General features: G+C 34.2%; 3 protein-coding genes across 4 annotated transcripts in view; 2 read left to right on the forward strand and 1 right to left on the reverse strand.

The window, feature by feature from the left end:
- Nucleotides 1-7,552: 7,552 nt before the first annotated feature.
- On the forward strand, nt 7,553-9,742 carry LOC7471632 (probable aquaporin TIP-type). Its single transcript, XM_002303321.4, has 3 exons — nt 7,553-7,780; nt 8,358-8,608; nt 9,229-9,742. Exons 1-3 carry the CDS (start codon nt 7,654-7,656, stop codon nt 9,601-9,603), a joined length of 753 nt encoding a protein of 250 aa, XP_002303357.2. The 5' UTR covers nt 7,553-7,653; the 3' UTR covers nt 9,604-9,742.
- A 3,743-nt stretch (nt 9,743-13,485) lies between these two features.
- LOC7461981 (VAN3-binding protein) lies at nt 13,486-16,195 on the forward strand. 2 transcript variants are annotated; one of them, XM_024597852.2, is made up of 7 exons: nt 13,486-13,636; nt 14,128-14,499; nt 14,676-15,054; nt 15,143-15,319; nt 15,451-15,500; nt 15,584-15,641; nt 15,755-16,195. In XM_024597852.2, the coding sequence occupies exons 2-7, from the start codon at nt 14,242-14,244 to the stop codon at nt 15,994-15,996; spliced, it is 1,164 nt and encodes a 387-aa protein (XP_024453620.2). In that variant the 5' UTR covers nt 13,486-13,636; nt 14,128-14,241; the 3' UTR covers nt 15,997-16,195. The 2 variants fall into 2 exon arrangements, with proteins under 2 accessions (XP_024453620.2, XP_024453619.2); XM_024597851.2 differs by having other exon boundaries at nt 13,499-13,862.
- Nucleotides 16,196-16,415: 220 nt separating this feature from the next.
- The window catches only part of LOC7461982 (formyltetrahydrofolate deformylase 1, mitochondrial), an 8,981-nt gene continuing 5,118 nt past the window's right edge, over nt 16,416-20,278 (reverse strand). The window contains exon 8 of the mRNA XM_002304247.4: nt 16,416-16,884. Within this exon, the coding sequence (XP_002304283.3) occupies nt 16,738-16,884 (147 nt within the window). The 3' untranslated portion in view covers nt 16,416-16,737. The remainder of the gene's footprint in view (nt 16,885-20,278) is intronic.

Consider the following 20,278-nt stretch of genomic DNA (forward strand, 5'->3'; position numbering starts at 1 on the left):
TATGATATAAAAAACAAAGCTAGTATCATGGATGTGTTTTTCAGTATTATAGTGTTTTTTAATTGAGAAATATAAAAATAATGTTCGAGTTTAATAAAATAATTGAAAAATATATAAAATGATTAATCATAAAAGGAGTTATGAATACTCATTAAAGACTAAAATAGAAAGTTTTATTTTATATGTTTTATTTTATTTATTTTAAAGGTTAATTATGGTTGTTAACTATATGTATTTTTTGTTCTTATCCTCCCAATGTTCCAAGAAGGTATCCATGATATTATTTCATAAGAAAGAAAAAAAATAAATGATAACTTGAAAACCCATAGAAAGTAAAATAAAATAAAATAAAAATCAAAGCTTATTTCCTAGCAAATTAAATGTTGAAAAAAAAAGTAAGAAAAAATTGATCTAAATCCACTTGAGTTAGCATGTCAAATCCATAACCTGGTCGTGAGCCTAGGATAAACATGAAGAAAGAAAATTGAATAAAATTACAAAACTCAATTATAAAAAAACTCAATATTAAAGGGTAAAATTAAAAAAATATATTTTTTCTCGGAGAGAGAAAAAAAAAGAAGGAGAAGAAAAAAAGATCATTGAAACTCAACAATCACGCCTCCCTTGACACAATCTTGATCGCTAGGAAGCTCGCAATAAGATGCTTCTAAAGCCGTTAGGGAAGCCAATGTTTGGCAGCAAGGAAACACCTTATGTGCCGCCTAAACTCGGCAAGCGCTTCCCAAAAGCTTGCATGTGAGTTGCACGCATAAGTCTATTTGTCCTGACCATTTATACCCCTATTTCCATTTTTGTTTTAATTTCAATTTTGGTCCCTTCACAATTAATTGTTCTAAGTTAGCAAATTTTGCTCTATTTTGCAAAACCGAGCATTAACCAAGTCCCAAAATTTTTCCTTGCCATTGCAAAAACTCCAATTCTAGGCAACAAAAAAAAAATCAAAAGTCAAATTAAAAAAAAACGTGAATGGATTGTTTTTTTAAAAAAAGTTGAATGGCTGAAAAAAAAACATAAACTCTTCCACTGACTTGCAAATTAGTCCTTGATATTAGCAAAAAAAGGGACCAAATATTTTTAGAAGGCTCAAATTCAGTTTCTAAAGCTCTAATTTTTATTTTGCAAAATTGAGCATCAACCGAGCGACAAGATATTTATCTGATCGCACGATCCGCATGCACAAACATAGAAAACAAATCATCAAGATCAATCCCAAATAAATACAATGTTAAAGGATTCAAATAAAAAGAAAATAATCGAGGGATAAAAAAAGAGAGAAGGGAATCATTATGCAAATCCATAGTGCAAAATAATGGCGGTTGTTGCTAATAATGCAAATCCATCAACTAAGCCTAAATTGGTCTGAGTTTAAGAAAAAATAAAAAAAGGATTGACTTGAATTCACCCGGTTAAAAACCCAGTTCAATCCGGGATAAAACATGGGTAAGAAAACCCTTGGCTTTTTTTAATTTTTTTTTTAATCAAAACAAGGTTACTTTGATTATTTTTATTTTTATTAGGTCAACTGGGTTGACTCTCCCAACATGTGACCTGAATCTTGCCTTGACTTGACTCCCAAGTCGGGTGTTAAAACTATGATATTAACTACTTTTATTCATAAGTTGATTCGGGTCAACCCATGTTAACCCTCTTGATCTGCGACCTTAACCTTGCCCCGGTCGATCCTCGAGTCAGGTTTTAAAATTATAATAATAATAATTTTTATCCTTATATTGACCCATGTCAATCCTATTAATCCATGACCCAGGCTGACCTCCGAATTAAATTTTAAAGTTATGATAATAACCATATTTTTTATGCTGACGCTTCTAACATCCAGTCTTGCTCCGGGTCGACCCTTTTGACACGTGATCCAGGCTCAAATCGAGTTTAAAAACTATGATGATATCTGCTTTTATTATTACACTTACTCGAGTAACCTCAACCAGTGACTCGAGCTTTGCTCAAGATCGACTCCCGAGCTAGTTGGGTTTTAAAACTACGAAAATAATTATTTTTATCTTTACATGTCTTGGTTAAACACTTTTGAAATTGAGAGATTTTTACAAGAATATTTTAAGCATAAAAAATAAAAAATATTGTTTCTGAAAACATGTCTTCTTTATACCTCCTGTTTTGAAAGTATAAAGATTCACTTCAAAATTATCTTGGAGATAAATTTATTTTTATATCTTTATTTTTTTAATCAAATATATTTTTATCTGAACTATTTTTGTTATTTTTGTTCCATTATAGTAACTAAAAACTATGTTAGACAATAGGGGTTAATTTTATCCTTATACAAGTTAAACAAGTTTTGTCGGAGGATTAATTAGTAGAGACATTGTACCTCAAATTAATGGCTTTGAATGGTAAATTTTACCCACCATGCACCAAGTATTTTTTGTTTTTTGTCTTTCTGATCACTTTTCTTTTCGTTTAAATACAAGACAATTTAATTTAATTTTTTTTATCATCAATCATTACTAATAATTAAATTATTTCCTTTTTATTTCATTAACATTTAACCCTTTAATTTATAATACACCAAACATTCTTGAACATCAATTTTTATACCCTTTAAACTTGCTCTTGCTCTAGAAGTAATTATTTCTGTAACAATTCACTCTTTTTTTTCTTACCTTCATACCAAATGCCACCTTACAGTGCATTTGTCATCCAAAATAGTCCAAAACTAGGGTTTTGAAAGGGGCCATGAAGATAATGATGATGAGTGCATTGCTTTGGACTCTCAATATCATGTGGTTTCCAATGGCTATCATTGCATAAATGCTCTGGTTTTGATTGAAATTTGAAAAGCGTGGAGATAAGGACTTTTTGATATTGGGCCTTAACAAGCTGGTGGTGTTTAATATAATTTGTTTCCGCAGGCTCTTTAATGGGTGTGTGAGGAGTATCATTGCTCAGCCATGTGCTTCCAATTCCAGCAAGAAAAATCTATGCACGTTTCAAAGTTTTTTGTTTTCTCCAAACCAAAAATCTATCCTTTTTTTTTTAAAAAAAATTATTGGCTTGGCTTTTTATATTTCGTGGTTTTTCGGGATTTTAAACAACTAATTAAATCAATTCAAATGTGTTGTTGGGTGGCATGTGATAGAAACACATTGGCTTTTTGAATAACTAAATGGTGGTAATGTGGCGAGTATTTTTTAATTAAAAATATATTAAAATATTTTTTTATTTTTAATATTATCACATCAAAATTATAAAAAATCTAAAAAAAATTAATCAAGCGAAAAATATTTTGAAAAACACTTTAAAAAATAATTCCAACTACAAAATAAGTGTTAATTTTAAGGATTAATTTGGGGATTGTTTACCATTTATGCTAAGTGTTAACTTGGACCGTAATTATTAGGTGAAAATGGATGAAAAATAGAGTTTTGAGGGTTCAAATATGTTGGAACTTGATTGTTTGACCACGAGAGATGGCCGGAGCTTGAACTAGTATATATATGAAGTCGTATATCGATCTAGACAAATGATCTACATCCCATGGATTAAAAACAAAGACAGGCAAAGCTTTTAAAAAGGAGCTCCTTTTTTTCTCAATAATTTAAATCATTTTAATTTTTAAAAATATTTATTCTAATTAACATGAAATTTAATTAAAATAAATCTTGAAAATCATCCCGCAACAACGCGTGGACATACAACTAGCTTAATACCTAATTCATGTATGATACAATCATAGCTACCTTTCTTAATTTGGTATCAAATCTACCTCATTCTAGTACTGAGTGTATTGTGATTTATTTTCCAGTGGAATATATTACTTATACCATAAAAACCCGCTAAAATCTTATTCTCATATAAAAAAACAAGCTTTTTCAATGATTTATTTAATAAAAATATAAAAAATAGAATTGAACACAAAGAACATCTAGGTTTTTAGAATGAAAACGACTTAAATAAAATGAGCTTTAGGCTTAAACACTCACATGCTAAAGCGTGCGAGGCCCAGGTAGGCTTAAGTCTATACTGGATTTACTGTAAAACAATTTGTTGAATAAAAAAAAAATTGATTTTTTATCAACTTAAATATTTGTCTTGAATATAGTTGAAGAAAAATTATTTATTCCAGCCCATTTTTACTTTGATGTTTTAAATTTTTCCCGAAGAGGTTTTGCTGGATGTATAAATGAGACTGCTTCGAATATATAAATGGATATTTAAACTAGTATGTGAGGAAAATGAGTGATATATAAAGAGTTACAAATGAGAGGACGAATGAAAGAAAATCGCCCGTTAAATTAAGAGTAACATATTATCCAAACTAACCTCATAATTAAAAGTCCCAGATCTTTAAGGGCAGTCTCGACGTCTAGCTAGGTTTCTAACCTACTTTTCTTCTTCATTACGTGTCCTCAATATATCAATGAATTCACAATCAGATACTTCATTCGCTTTCAAGCAACAAAAAAGTACTAAGTAATAGCATGAAATTCACATGATTTTTTTTTTATAACCCTCTAATAATGGGTTTCAATTGAATAAGTCAAATTTTAAATAAAATGTAATCATGAAAAGTATTAAATAATATATATTTGTGGTTAAAGATCTGAGATGAAAGCAAAATGGGAAAAAAAAATGATGAAATTAAAAAACAAGAGGGAGAGACACAAAATTCACAGTTTTTCTCCATTAAAAAACTATATACTCTCCCAGACACAGGTTAAGAATTTAACTTTCTTCCTTTAAATCTTTCTCTCCTCTAAAAAAATAAATCAAACATGAGCAGGAAAAATATATATACATAATCCTTTCTAGCCTCCTAGCAAACATGTAGTGAGTTGATCATCCAGCCCCGAAAGGCAACAGAACAGGCTGCTTTTTAGAAGAGAAAACAGGTTAAAGCTCAACAACAAGTTTGTTTCTCGAAAAAGTTGAATAAGAAGTGGGAATTTGTTTAAGCTGTATGCATGAACAGAACTTCCATTAAACGCTTACACGTCGCAGAAAGCAGTATGGCAGGCAAATAGTGATGCCGATGGCTGGCTTTTACACCAGCCACGCAAATACTGCTTCAAAGCTGAGGAGGTGCATTTGTTGAACTGTTCTTTTCTTTTATTGGTGGAACTTCAAATACCAAGTTACCAACCGCGATTTATTTTAATGCTATCCTCAAACCCTATTGCTTCATACACGTATGATGAAACTCGTCCACATCATGATCAATAAATAATTGCCGACGAAAACTCGATCTGTTCTTGATGCTGGTCTTTCTCATTATATATTGAAGGATTGATGCCTTGAAAATTGTGCATTATCGCCATTAATTATCTTGAATGGTTCTCCTAAGTTTATCTGTCAGACGGCAATCGAAACAAATCATGAGATTCTATTATACTCACCAATTCTTTGTAAAAACAAGCTATCTAACCTGCCATTCGCTGTTGACGGATAATGTTTTTTTACAGCACAAAAAAATGAATATGACAACATTTTTGAAAAAATCTCAATCTTAATTGAAAAGTTAACGCATGTAAATAAATTAAATTGTTTTATATAAGAAACTATAAAGTTTAATTTCTAATCATTCAAAGTTAACCGATCAAATATATTACCCGGGTTATGAACTAAATTGAGCTCAACAATTTTTTTATATAATTTTTTATTTGATTATATAATAAAAATGATGCTTGTAAAATCAAAAACCAACTGAATATCAGAGTGTTTTATTCAAGATTCTGATAAACCTATGAATATCAAATATAAATAATTTATGTTTCCCAATAAAAAATCAATAAAATATTAAAGAATAAGATTGAAAAGAATTAAGCAAGAAAAATCAATAAAAATCCAATTATGAATGATCAAATTGAAAAAAAAACAATTCAAAAAAATAAATAAAAGAAGGCAAAAATAAAAAGAGCCAATTGTGAAGGATCAAATTGAAAAAAAAGGCCCATGAGTGCAAGCTTGAGGCTGTTAAATTTTTTTTCTTTTATTGTCCACCTATGGTTTTTTTGAAAAAAAATACCAGGCAACTTGTTGCCTTCTCTATCCAGATTTTGATTGTCGGCCATAGGTGTTAAACACCATAAAAATTTATTTAAACCATAATTTTGGCCCCAAAACACTTGATAAACATCTTGAAGACTTAAATAAACTTGTTTATACCTTTAAATAATTCAAAAATGATAAACAAACAAAAAATCAAGTCGAAATCAAAATACTTTCTGAGATCAGATTTACTTTTTTAAGAAAACTATAGGTGAAAGAACACCTTACTAGAACTCTTTCCGGCATATAAAACTCGTACAAACCAATATCGACTATTTTGGTAGCATAATTCGTTGTCAACCAATATTTTTTCTCCACTAGCAGAATTTAATTTAATGACTTTCTCTCTTCCATCTTGAACTAGAAAATGGACAAAAAAAATTTGTTCCACAATTGAGTTTTTGAAATATTTAGGGACCGAGAAGTTATCATTTAAAAAGTAAGAAGGTCAAAGTTTACTTTTTATCCCTTTTTGATAACACCACATGTTTCCTCCTTGTTTTACTTATCAATCTCATTTGTTTTAATCTTGTCTCTCATTAACAATTTTTGATAAATCATCCACGAAAATTGGGCATTGAAGGACACAATTGAATAGAAAAAAATTGAATAAACAATTATAGAATTGTGAATTGCAACACTAAAAAACTCATGCATTTTAGAGTTTTTGTTAATAAATAACTAATATAAAATTAATATATAAAATTAAAATAAGTCACGTGCTATAATATTTTAATTTTTTTAAAATGAATCTTAAACTTAATTATCAAGTTTAATATGATATAATAATTTTAATAATGGTCTATAATTTTAATTTCAATATTACTCATTCCCACTTACTAAAATAGTAAACTTAAGCAAAAGTTGTAATTAGTCATCATGACCGTGAAGACTCATAATATATAAAATATAATAAAAAATTACTAAAAAAATTCAATTTAATATATTTTTAAGTTAAAAATATTTTTAAAAAATATCTAGAAGCAAAACCAGAAATTATACCAAACAACTCAGATGACATTGCTAGCTCTAGAAAGAGTTACCCATCACAATCATGATGGAATTATCACCCATGTACCATATTTAAAAAAAAAAAAAAAAAAACACACCAACTCTTTGAACAAAGCTAATTATTTCATATATGATAAAACGCCCTAATTTTTATCATTTGATACGGGGAAAATGACACGTGGACATCGATCATTACCATATTAATTATTGGTGCTGAAGTGATCATATCCCATCAAAACATGCTTTTTGTTTCCTTTCTTAACACACACACATAAATAACAAGTAAATTAGTTGTCTTGTGCTCATAATTAGTGATGAAATGTTAGTTATTACTAATCAAATAAAAGGCGGTTGGTCGGCTTCCATTCTTTTAGGGCTCTTCCATTCATATGGGTCCCACGGTCGGCGCCGGCTATGATGCTTACTGCAAATTTAGCATAGCAAATCACCAGTAGGAGCGTGTATTTAAACCACGCCCATGAGACCAATGCATTGCAGCCCATCGAGAAACACACACAAGAACTCGAGCGAGCTATATTGATAGTTCTAATAATTAATTAAGTTTAATTAGTCTAATAATTAGTGAAACAAGAAAGAATGGCGAAGATAGCTTTTGGCAGTCTTGGCGACTCTTTCAGCTTAGCCTCCATCAAGGCTTATCTATCTGAGTTCATCGCCACTCTTCTTTTTGTATTTGCTGGTGTTGGATCGGCTATCGCTTACAGTAAGTACTACTGAGCCCATCACCAGTTTTACATGATTATGTCTACATAAATTAAAAAAAAGCAAAAAAAAAAAACTCTCTTCAGAAATTGGTATTTTGAAATATATTAAGTAACAAGGTAATTATAAGTCTACGTAGTTTAGCAAAAGTAATTAATTATCTCATTTCAGAGATTATTATTTAATCCCTGTATTTTTATTTTCATTTTTAATGCGATTCTTTTTGTTCATGAATTCTTTTTTATTTTATTTTGATTTTAAAAAATAAAAACGGTAAAAAATACATAAACAAGACAGAACGTTCAAGAAAAAATGAAGCATTTTTTAAAAATACTATTAAATTAAGCATGGTCAACACTAATCAAAAGATTGATTATTTGATTATTTTTATACTACATAGATGAGTTAATTTATTTTAATAAATTATAAGGACTAAATTATAATTAACTCTAAAGTAAATACGTACCAAGATGGAAAAAATATACAAAGTTTACTAACAAAACAGCCCTCCTGCTAAGCACGTGATTAAAAACATGCAGTCGAAACTGTAGTGTAAATTTTGCTTCGGTATGGTATAGGTAAGCTCACAACAGATGCAGCCTTAGACCCACCTGGCCTTGTTGCGGTGGCAGTGGCTCACGCATTTGCACTTTTTGTGGGAGTCTCCATAGCAGCAAACATTTCAGGTGGCCATTTAAATCCGGCTGTCACCTTCGGACTGGCCATCGGAGGCAACATCACCTTCCTTACTGGCCTTTTATACTGGATTGCTCAATGCCTCGGCTCCATCGTCGCATGCCTCCTCCTCAAAGTCGTTACTAGCGCTGAGGTAAAACACCAGAATTATATATCATGCATCCTGAAAAGCCATATGCATAAAAAAAGAAAAAAAAGATTTTGACCTTAGTTTTTAGTTAATTAGTGGTAACCATTTGAAACCTTGAACCCTAAGAGAATAAATAAATTACCAGTAAAAATCCCCTTCATTGCTAAAGGAATATTTTCAGTTGACAAGCGATGTTACTTGGGAAATTAGCATCGGGATGACAGAATATGTTGGTAAGATCTTACTTGGCAAAACTGTGGTGGTAAGATTTCAAATATTTCAGCTGCTTCTGTTTTTAGTACTCTTCGAGTGGATTAGTTAATTTCCGGCTTGACTAATCACTGCTTATCCAATAATTAAGGCGGATCGTTTTATCATTTGCGCAAAGCAAGAGAGAAGTCCTGAACTAATCATTTAAATTATCAAAGAGAAAACTAAATCATTTCTCCACTTAAAGTCCCTGCCACAGTTAATGGATATATCCCTTTGTGCAAGGAAATCCATCTGCGTTTAATTACCAGTATTTTGAACTGTTCATCTGTTAACCATGCAATTCTAATAAATCGCCAATTAATCATCTTTGATTGTATCAAAGCTCAAAATTGTTTTGCTGGACTTCATAGGGCATCCCAACCCATGGAGTTGCTTCAGGGATGAGTGCTATCGAAGGAGTGGTGATGGAGATTGTCATAACCTTTGCACTTGTCTATACTGTCTATGCCACAGCCGCAGACCCCAAAAAGGGCTCCCTTGGAATTATAGCACCCATTGCTATAGGGTTCATTGTTGGTGCTAACATTCTTGCTGCTGGCCCATTCAGTGGTGGTTCGATGAACCCAGCTCGCTCATTTGGCCCAGCTGTGGTTAGTGGTGACTTCTCACAGAACTGGATCTACTGGCTGGGGCCACTCGTTGGAGGTGGGTTGGCTGGGCTTGTTTACGGCGGTATTTTCATAGGGTCTTATGCGCCTGCCCCAGTTTCTGAAGACTACGCCTAAACAGTTGCATAGGCTTGTGAATTGTGATTTGCTTTCTTGCTTTCTGGGTAGGTTTGAGGCTTTGAGCCTGTTCTTTGTCAATGACCAGTTAAAAATTATCTGTACCTGTTTAATAAGAAAATTTCTTTTGTGGACTTTACTCTGATCGGATAAGACTGCCTGTCAATGTTGATGCCACGTCTCCGAGTCTCGAACACGATTAACTCTTTATAATATGAGATTATAATTTTTTTAATTGATAATTATTTTCTTCACATATAAATTTGATAAATTTCCCAGGACCATCATTGATTGCATCTATAATGGTCCATACATGGAGATGTGAGAGTAATTACAGCAACATATTTCGCCTGTCAGCTGTTTGCTAGCTTGGATAGGAACTCACGAGTCACAATCCTCCATTCTTTCTTGTATGTAAACCAACCGAACCCAATTGTTTAGGACAAACTGTCTGGAATCTGTATTTCACGAATGAAGAAAAATCCAAAACAAATGATAATAACCATGTTTTTGCATGTTTGAGAATGTGTGGCCGTCCATTGAAGGTTTGTGTTTTGCATATAGATAAGCGTACGTATAAATTTATTTTAGAAATGTTATTAAACTTGGTTTTGATCTAGTTGAACAAATCAACTTGGCAGCATGCTGGCTTCTAGCTGAGATTGAGTTTCAAATTAAATTAAGTAAAAATTGATCTAATATAATCCAAATAATTTGGTATAAATAGACACCATTTTTATTCAATAAAATCATTGGAGGCAAAACATTTTTCTTCCCTCTTTATGCTTGGGATAGAACCCTAGCTAGCTTTATGTTTTCTATTTTCTTTTTTACTTTGCCATTTTTGTTTCTTATCTCATTTTATCATAGCAAACGAGCAATCTTTAAAAGGAGACAAGCTCGATGCCACCAATCCATATTCCCTCCATCCCGACCATGCATCCTATAATGATGCTTGTTTCTAAGCCCTTCAATGGTACCATTGCCCAAGAGGTATGAAAAGACATTCAAGATCATTTTTTCTGAAAATAATATCCCTCGTATTTTTCAGATTGAAAATGATATTGCTTGTCTAGTTCAAGATCAGATGACAATTACAGTTTAATATACAAAATTTAAAAAATCATAGGATGGACTAGGCTCCTATAATGGCATTGTTTGCTCTAGTGGGGTAGACCACAAAAGACATATTGATGAAATTTCTCATGGAACGCAATAAGACATGCAATGCAATCCGAGATCGAATCATATTGATGAACCCATCATCTAATGTTGTAAAGGCTTACTCTTCCATTGTACAAGAAAGGAAGCAGCGAAGCTTGGATGCTGCACTTGAGGGAGGTAGCAAAGATCCTGGCAATAACCATTCGAAGGGATATTGAATGCATAGCTCTAGCTATTTGACAGAATATGTCTATTAAAAAGATAATAAAATTAATTACCAATGCCTGCACTAGACAAATAAAAGAAACTTAATAAGCTTCATGGACTACCAACGTCCAAGATTCTTGCTTCATTCCCTAGAATTCTTGTTTTTTTTTTTTTTAAATTAATGAAAGTTTATGTGACTAGCACATGAATGTTCTCAGTTCCACTGTAAAAAGTGGGAATCTGTAGATTTTTGCTAAATGGCACGAAGCGTGGCTGTCAGGCAATGTTCTTTAATTAGTGACTGTCAACTTTATTTGATCCAGGTTCCACCCCCATGTGGAGGGGATAACACTAGCTTTCGATCTTTTCACTTTCTTGACGACTTCTCTTTCCTTTGATATGAAAATTTGATTCCCTGTCGATTTTTTGGTTAATTTCTGCTTTGCATTACACAGGTGGAGCAGCTCAGCTTGGTCTCTCCTAGTACCATGTGGCCAAGAAAAGTAGTCATTAATTTGTGGATTTCTTAGTCGGAGTACTGAAGGAGAAACGGAAAGATAACAATCACAATATTTGTATAATTGGTCGGTGCCTTTTCCTATAATAGCCTACAATCACCTCCCTTTACATGTTACTTTCTTGATGATGCGTATCGAATTATTTAAATTCTTAATTATTTCCTAAAGAAATACTTTTGTGTCACTTGATTTAGTAGTTTTTTCGAGAAAAAAATTAATTAAAAAATAACATGGGATTAAACAATTATGCATAATTGAACTTCTATAAATTCATGAAGAATGTTGATGTGGATTGATCTAGTATAAGAGATGGTCTTCTTGATTTTTCTCCCTTTATATCTTGCTTAAAAAAAATATTTAATATGTATTTTAAGCTAAAGCTTATGATATGAGCTTTCAATTTATTTAAATATAAATAATTTACAATAAATTTGTATTAAAAAATCATGATTCAATGTATTTAAATTAAAAAAAATTTCATATTTTTCCATCTTAATATTAATATTTTAATTTTTTTTATCTATTAACACGTGACACGACAACATTTGTTTTAGATATTTTAATAAATATCAAAATTTTAATGGTTAATATTTAATTATATTGATAGATAAGCAATGTATATATCAGAACTATAACATATACTTTAAATTGCATTTGTTTTAATACTATATATCATCGATTGATACCTCTTTACAATTTTTGGGAGCTTCTTCTACCAGCAGTCCCAAAAGGCAGTAGGGACTTCAAGTCGGCGAAGAACACTGTTTCCAACAAATCAAGCTAAAATTCAAAATCGTTAAGCACATTTTTTTAAAATGCTATTTCCTGGCACTGTGATAGCAAAGGCCCATAACAAAGACATTTCAACAAAAACAAAAAGGGTGAAAATGATAGACACAAACATAAAAGTTTAAAGTTGATTAACATATCTATATTCCTTGCGTGGAGTAAGAATTGGATCATGGAGCATCTGTAGTTTTATATATAAAAGGGTTAAAGCAGGTTGTAATTATGACTCGACGCAAGTCCCATACTCTCCCAGTGTTGAGTGCGATGATTATAGGCATAAAACCGTGTACAGACTGGCTTGGTCAAATCATTTATCAAGAAGGGCCATCTCGTTCATGTGTATAATGCAGACTTGGGGCCCCTCTATCAGCTCTTGAAGACAAGGAAAAGGCTGAACACTTTCATGATCTGTGCCTTCTCATCCCCCAATTTGAAATTTGAGTGAAGTCAGAATCTTCGGCTGGCCCTCGGTGATGAAGGTGGCAAGTGAAGCTCTGTTTGTGTCCAATGCAAGCAAGAAGTTTCCCATGGAACAAGCCCTATATATTGAAACGTGAAAATTGGCATTTGTGTCGGTGTGTCAACGCAACCACAGATTAGAGGAGGCCAATTATAGGACTCTCTGTGTAGTGTACTCAATTAGGTAAAGCGATAGTGACTGACTACCTAGCATATTATTTAGATGCATCCTTGTACACATGAAACAACCGCCCAATTTGACCATATGGCATGCTGATTTCTCTTTGAAAGAAGATAGATTATATTGTTATGAGCAATCATGAACAAATAATATCTGCAAGCTTACTAATAATTATCATCACATGGATAATGGGATCAAACCATGAATATAGTAAAATGTAAAATTAAGATAAAACTAGGATTATCCTTGATGTCTAACACAAGATTTATTGATCTTGCTTTCAGCTTATTTTATTTAGAGTTCGGTTGTTTTTACGTTTTAAAAATATTTTTAAAATAAAATTATTTTTTTTCTTCAAATTAATTTTTTTTGGATATTTTTAGATGATTTTGATATGCAAATCTCAGAAATTATTTTTAAAAAATAAAAAAAAACATTATCTTGTTATATTTCTGAACAAAAAATACTTTAAAAAACAACCGCTAACATATTTTCAAATACCCCACCTTGATTAAAACATATCAAACAAATATATTGAGCCCCACAGTTGCTCAAAGGAATAAATTTAAAAGCTGATAGATAACGATACCAACCTTAACCGTCCTGCTTCAAGCAAGGCTGTTGAAATGGAAGAGAGAATCCTAAACTGTCCCCACCGTCCAGCCAATATTCATGAAGTGGCCGGTCTTTGCACGAACTTTCGAAATACTTGCAGGTGAATCATCCATGATGCGCTCTTACTATCTCTCATAGGGAAATACACTCGATATTTAATACACTCATAACCTCCAAAAAGTACAAGAGTTTAACACATAATCCTTTGTCTCCTTATAGAATCCTGCGCTTTCTTGCATGAGTGCTTAAGGAACAATCCCCGCTTGTTAAGGATGATGTTCTATTTGTGTCCCTTAAGCTTAGAATTATACTAGTCATCGAGTTTGGTGAATTCTGTCTTCTTGATCCCTTTAACGAAACCCAACCTTATTTCCATGAGGTTTCGAAGCACGAGATTTTGAAAAGCGCTTTTGTAATCTAATTTGTCCCCTATATTTGCAAGTTTATTGACCTTTTTGTAGCTACATGCTATATATATATAGATAACAACTTTGTTCCGAAGGCAGTTGTATCTTGTTTTCTAAGCTTGCAAGGCTAGTATTTTTCGTATCTACTTCTTCTTCTTAGAGGTATCTTTGACTGATATGGCAGGGAACACCAGTCATTGAGGTTTTAGTGAGAGAGATCACTGTGCTGAACAAGAAATAGCTCAAGGAAGCGAAGGTTTACAGTTTGATTGGAATACTTGAAATACAAATTGAAGAAATGGAAAGTGGACTTTATTCTGCTTTTAAGAGTACTTCGATGCTAGAATATTTAGAGGAGGACCAAGAGCTGAAACCTGCATCTTCACTGCCAGCGATTCCTCAACCACAGACACCAAGAGAGCCTATGGAGTTCTTATCAAGATCCTGGAGTCTCTCTGCTTCAGAAATCTCAAAAGCTCTGGCTCAGAAGCAGAAAGAGTTTTTCACTGAAAAGAACCCCGATACATTTCCAGAGACAATTGTGGCACAACAATCAGTGAGTCTTCCTCGCAGTACTATTAGTTTATTTGCAATTTCTACATCCTGTCCTCGTTATTTTCTGACATGAAGAAGAACATTCTCAAATCCGAAATTAAGTTATCCAAAGCTTCTTCTTTTTTTGGCACATAATCCATTCTATTCATGTCATCAAATTATTTCACTCCTTTGCAGTCAGGGAAGGTGGTAAATTCAAAAGGAGGTTCAAGGACAGGATCAATAGGAAAATGGTTCCACCACAAGGAATTCAGTAGCAGTGCAGTGAAGAAGAAAGACAAAGCACGCACGGAAAATGCGCATATGCATTCTGCTGTATCTATAGCCGGACTAGCTGCGGCATTGGCTGCCGTGACAGCTGCCGGAAATTCCAGTGGTTCCAGCTCCAAAATGAGCATGGCTTTGGCCTCAGCTGCAGAACTCCTTGCATCACATTGCATAGAATTATCAGAATCAGCCGGAGCTGATCATGATTGTGTGGCTTCTGTTGTGAGATCAGCAGTAGATATTCAAAGTCCAGGTGATCTAATGACCCTTACCGCCGCCGCGGCAACAGGTATTTGCTCAATCTTTTTCTGGTCTTCATTGTATTTCCTATAATGGAACATTGGTTAGTAAATAATGTGACCCATCCTCTAAACCAGCTTTGAGAGGAGAAGCAGCTTTAAAATCAAGATTACCAAAAGAAGCAAGAAGGAATGCTGCTATAAGTCCTTATGATAGGGGGGTGGCGGATACTCACTGGACTTCTTCTTCAAATGGTCCATTAGAAGAACAGGGTCCTCCCTGTGTTGGTGAACTCTTGCAACACACAAAGAAAGGTTCATGTCCATGCCCTCTCTGTTGCTTTTGGAATTTCCTTGAATTCTTGATAAAGAAGTACTAAGAAATGAAACCGCTGTTGAGTGATTTTAGATGCTAGTGCTAAATGAGTTGCTATTGGAATTGTCAGGAGTGATGCGATGGAAACATGTCACCGTGTACATCAACAAGAAATCCCAGGTATATACTTCTTCGAGAAAAGTTGGGAGCGATAGTTTATTGAGGTCATAAAATACGTTGTTCACCGATAAAAACCTTTTCAGGTCCTAATTAAGATCAAAAGCAAACACGTTGGAGGAGCCTTGTCCAAGAAGCAAAAAGGTAAAGTGGAAATGGATAAATAATCTTTTCTAGTTGCAAATCTCAAAATACTTGAGCAACAATTCTTGCAGTTTTAAATCCTTCAACACCTGAATGTCTTCTGCTGCTACTAGGTGTTGTTTATGGAGTCTGTGATGAGACAACAGCATGGCCATATAGAAAAGAAAGGGAAACTGGTACTGAGGAAGTCTATTTCGGCATTAAAACAGCACAAGGTCTACTGGAGTTCAAGTGCAAGAACAAAATTCACAAGCAGAGGTGGGTTGATGGTATACAGAGTCTTCTTCGACAAGTCAGCAGTGTTGAAGAAACTGACCACTCCCTGACATGTTTAAGCATAAACGATGGTGCCTAGTATATGATCGATGTTTGTATATTTGCTCCGAGAATAGAGCAGATGATAGTTTTGTTCAATGAAGTATAGAGTGACAACAGTATACGAGTGATATTACAAATGAAAATCCCTCTTTTGTACAATTTACCTATGTAATGTAAGAAACGCACAAACCGTTCTCTTATGCAGTCCCCGAACTCGGAATGACTCTTTTGTTCAATTTAGCATGGCTACAAAAGCAACAATCTAGATAAAACAGACCTTGTAGCTATATAATTATTCATGCATTTCACTCTCGATTAAAGCACCCACGAATAAATGTGCGCATATTATTCATGGCGTGCATCCTAACCAACATGTAACCATTTTCAGATTGAATTCTACGGTTATAACATATAATATAAAGGAAGAAAAAAAAAAATTCTTGAAAGATTAAAAAATCATATAAATCACATCTTGAAACCTCAAATTATTGATCATGTAGTCACAAGTTCAAATCTCACCAAGTTATTTAAACAAAACACTTTAAAACTAAAGATGAACTTACTGTAAGTCGGCAACAATAGAAGATCAGTTTTGTCTGGTGCTCTCACTAAATAGAGATAGCTTAAATTTCACTAGGTGACCTTCTGAGTTTGGAATATAAATAATAATCATCATCTCGACATTTCTGCTGGGCATATTTTAATTAGGAAAAATGAATGACTCACGAACATACAGATTGTAACAACAGTCAACAGCTCTCTCCCCCTTGTCTTCACCTCAGAATACAACAGTCTTGTTTTCCTCATAAGGCAAAACACGCAATTCACAGTAAGATTTTATAGCTTTTGCAATGCATTGTTTCTCAAGGTTCTCTGATTTCCGCACAAAACTCTGGATATTATCTCTATGAGAAACTCTCTCAACCTGTAACACGTAAACAAGGATATTGAAAAAACTAAGCAAGTTAGGCAAAACCAGTTACATATCCTGCAACACGTGGTAGATAAAGACAATATTACAACAACATCGTATGATAGATGTTGTGATACAGCCCATATGGTGTTAAAACTTCAGATTGCAACAGTGATCAATTAAAACAGCAGTTCGAGATAATTTATTGCGAGGCACAAACCCTCCCTGCTCGTTTCACTAGCATAGCTTCAGAAATCTACTAAATCAACTCTAACAATTCAAAGTTAATGTTTCCAAAAAAAGAAGCGTGTAGAATAACAAAGATCCTTGAATGAACAACATCAGCTACAAGAGGTATTAGGTATAAATCACGGCAATTACATTCTTTAGGAATCATCTCTGAATATCTCATACAAAAATAGAAAAAAAAAAGGAAAGAAAGAAATTGTGGTTAAGCAATTTTTAAAGACTATTACATTCTTCTTCAGTTAATTCAACTTGATCCAATCATCTCATAGATTTCATTCTGACTTTCCTATACCAACCAGTTTGTGCTTTCAGGCCCGGAATAAATGGCCCCTTCCTTACAATTTGACTCCTTATTTCACCAATTCAACATGATATTGAACTCTGTTGACGAGGATTTTTCATTCGACAGTCTTCAATCTTAGAAAAAAGCAGCATCTAGAAATCCTCTATTCAATAAAATGGGTAATTGATTGGAAATTGTTAATCCATTTGAGAAGTTCCAGAATTTTATAGATCTGACAGTGGAGAATTTTACAAAGTGATACAGTTTACATATGTAGCAAATTGTCAACATTTGCAATTGTCAACATTTTTCTCAACCACTCTCAACCACCTTCAACTACCCTCTCCACCATCAACCACCCTCTCCTTTACAACCACTATATTTATGCTTCCCTTTCTCATGTAAACAGATTCAAGACTGAAGATAGAAGAGAGGAACGAGAGAAAGTGCTGAGAGTGCAAGAAGCAAGTGTGCAGAGGAAGAAGAGAGAATGTGCAACTGTGAGAGTGAGAAAGTGCAGATTTGAGAGAAACACCGAGTGTAAGAGTGAAACACTGGGTTTTGTGGGATTGTACTGGGTTGAGTTGAGTGTTTGTATCATTCCTCCATTAATATACAATCTGCTGCCTCAGTGGACGTACCCGGTTTTGGGGAACCACGTAAATCTGCTTGTTTGTGTTTTATTTGTGTTTGCTTTCGGTCCAGTATGCACAACAAATTGGTATCAGAGCATTAGGGAAGCTTAAACACAGAAAAAACACGTTTTTCAGCTCTCTGTTCAAAGTTGCAGAATTTTCAAAGTTCTCAGATCTTGATTTTGACCAGCTGCGGAGATTCCTCTCGACCATACGAGTTCGGAGATATAAAGATCATCGAAATCGGAGTTGAAACGAGCCCTGTAGAGCTCGCCGAAGTTTTGCCGGAAATCTGCCGGAAAAACCAGACAGTGCCGGAATTCTCGCCTGAGAAGACAGCCACGTCATCCGACATGTAGGCGCTGAGTCATCATCCACGCCATCAACAGAGGGTCCACATCGCTCTGTCATCAGACACGTCATCAGCCATGTCATCTGACAGTGACAGAATAAGAATATTCCGTTACCAGTAAGAGAATATTCCCGTGACAGAATATTCTTTATCAGAGACAGAATATTCCTTCCCTGAGTCAACTCGGTCAGATTGGTTTTTTGGCCAACTCAGTGATTTTTTGACCCGTTTTTGGCCGAGTCAAGTTGGTTCCTAGCATTTTCAACCATTCCGGACGCAACCGTGGTGTCCGTTTTGTTAAACAGCATACCGAAGTTACTGTTTTGGCACTTTTAAGCATAAAAGTGTGTGTTTTAACAAGTTCGGGATTCCATTTGTAATCCAAAGACGTCCTAATGGCTGATATTCCAGAAGAAAAATCAGTAGGGAATGCTAGTATACCTCCACAATACATCCCGATATCGAATACCAAATTTGAGGTGGAGAAGTTTGATGGGAAAGGTAATTTTGGCATGTGGAAATGTGAAGTCATGGATATGCTTGTCCAAATGAATTTGGATTTCACTTTAGAAGATAAACCGGGGGATTTGGATGATAAAAGCTGGGAAAGGATAAATCGGTTGGCTTGCAGTTCCATCCGACTTTGTCTTGTAAAGGATCAGAAGTACGCCTTTTCAGAACAAAACTCTGCAAAGGAATTATGGCAAGCACTGGAGGACAAGTTTATGAAGAAGAGTATAGAGAATCGTCTCTACTTGAAGAAAAGGATCTTCCGTTTTCAGCACAAGAAAGGTACTTCTATGAATGAGCATCTAAATGATTTCAATAAAATGATAGCTGATTTGAAGAATTTAGATGTGGAAATTGATGATGAAGATAAAGCTCTACTGTTATTGAATTCACTGCCTGACACATATGAACATCTCGTCACCACTTTACTGTATGGTAAAGAAACGATTAAATTCATTGATGTGTCCAATGCTTTGGTGAATAATGAGTACCGAAAGAAGGACCAGATTGTTCACAAGGAGTCAACGTCAGAAGCATTGACTGTTAGAGGCAGAACAAACCCTAGAAGATTTCGAGGGCGAGGGAGATCTCGCTCAAAATCCAGAGGAGAATCATCAAACAGACGATATCTTGCAAAAGATGAGTGTGCCTTTTGTCACAAAAAAGGGCACTGGAAGAAAGATTGTCCAATCAAGGGCAACAAGGAAAAAGATGAACCAACTGTGAACGTTGCACGAGATGAGGATGAACAAGACTCTGCATTCATGGTCTCATCATCAGAAAACCATTCTGGTGAATGGGTTCTTGATTCTGCATGTTCCTATCACATGTGCCCTAACAAGCACTTATTCTCGAGACTCGAGGAGTTCGATGGAGGAGGTGTGTTGATGGGTAATGATGATGTGAGTGAGATCAAAGGGATTGGGACTATCCATCTGAAGATGCATAATGGGGTAGTCAAGACACTAACAGATGTACGGTATGTACCTGACTTGAAGAAAAATCTCTTCTCACTTGGAGTCCTAGAATCCAGTGGTTATAAGATTATCATGCATGGTGGAGTCTTGAGAGCAATCCGTGGTGCATTAGTTGTCTTAAGAGGCACGAGGATAAGAAACTTATATTTCCTGGATGGATCTACAGTTACTGGTACAGCAGCTGTTTCCAAAAGTATAGAAGATGATGAAGCAGATAATTCCAGACTTTGGCACATGCGCTTAGGGCATGCTGGTGAAAAGGCTTTGCAAGGATTAGTCAAGCAAGGTCTATTAAAAGGCGCCAAGACTGGGAAGCATGGGTTCTGCGAGCATTGTGTTCTTGGAAAACAGACAAGGGTCAAGTTTGGCACTGCGGTACACAACACAAAAGGGATCCTAG

This window comes from Populus trichocarpa, chromosome 3 (genome assembly GCF_000002775.5).
Source record: "Populus trichocarpa isolate Nisqually-1 chromosome 3, P.trichocarpa_v4.1, whole genome shotgun sequence".
Classification (NCBI taxonomy): Eukaryota; Viridiplantae; Streptophyta; class Magnoliopsida; order Malpighiales; family Salicaceae; genus Populus; species Populus trichocarpa.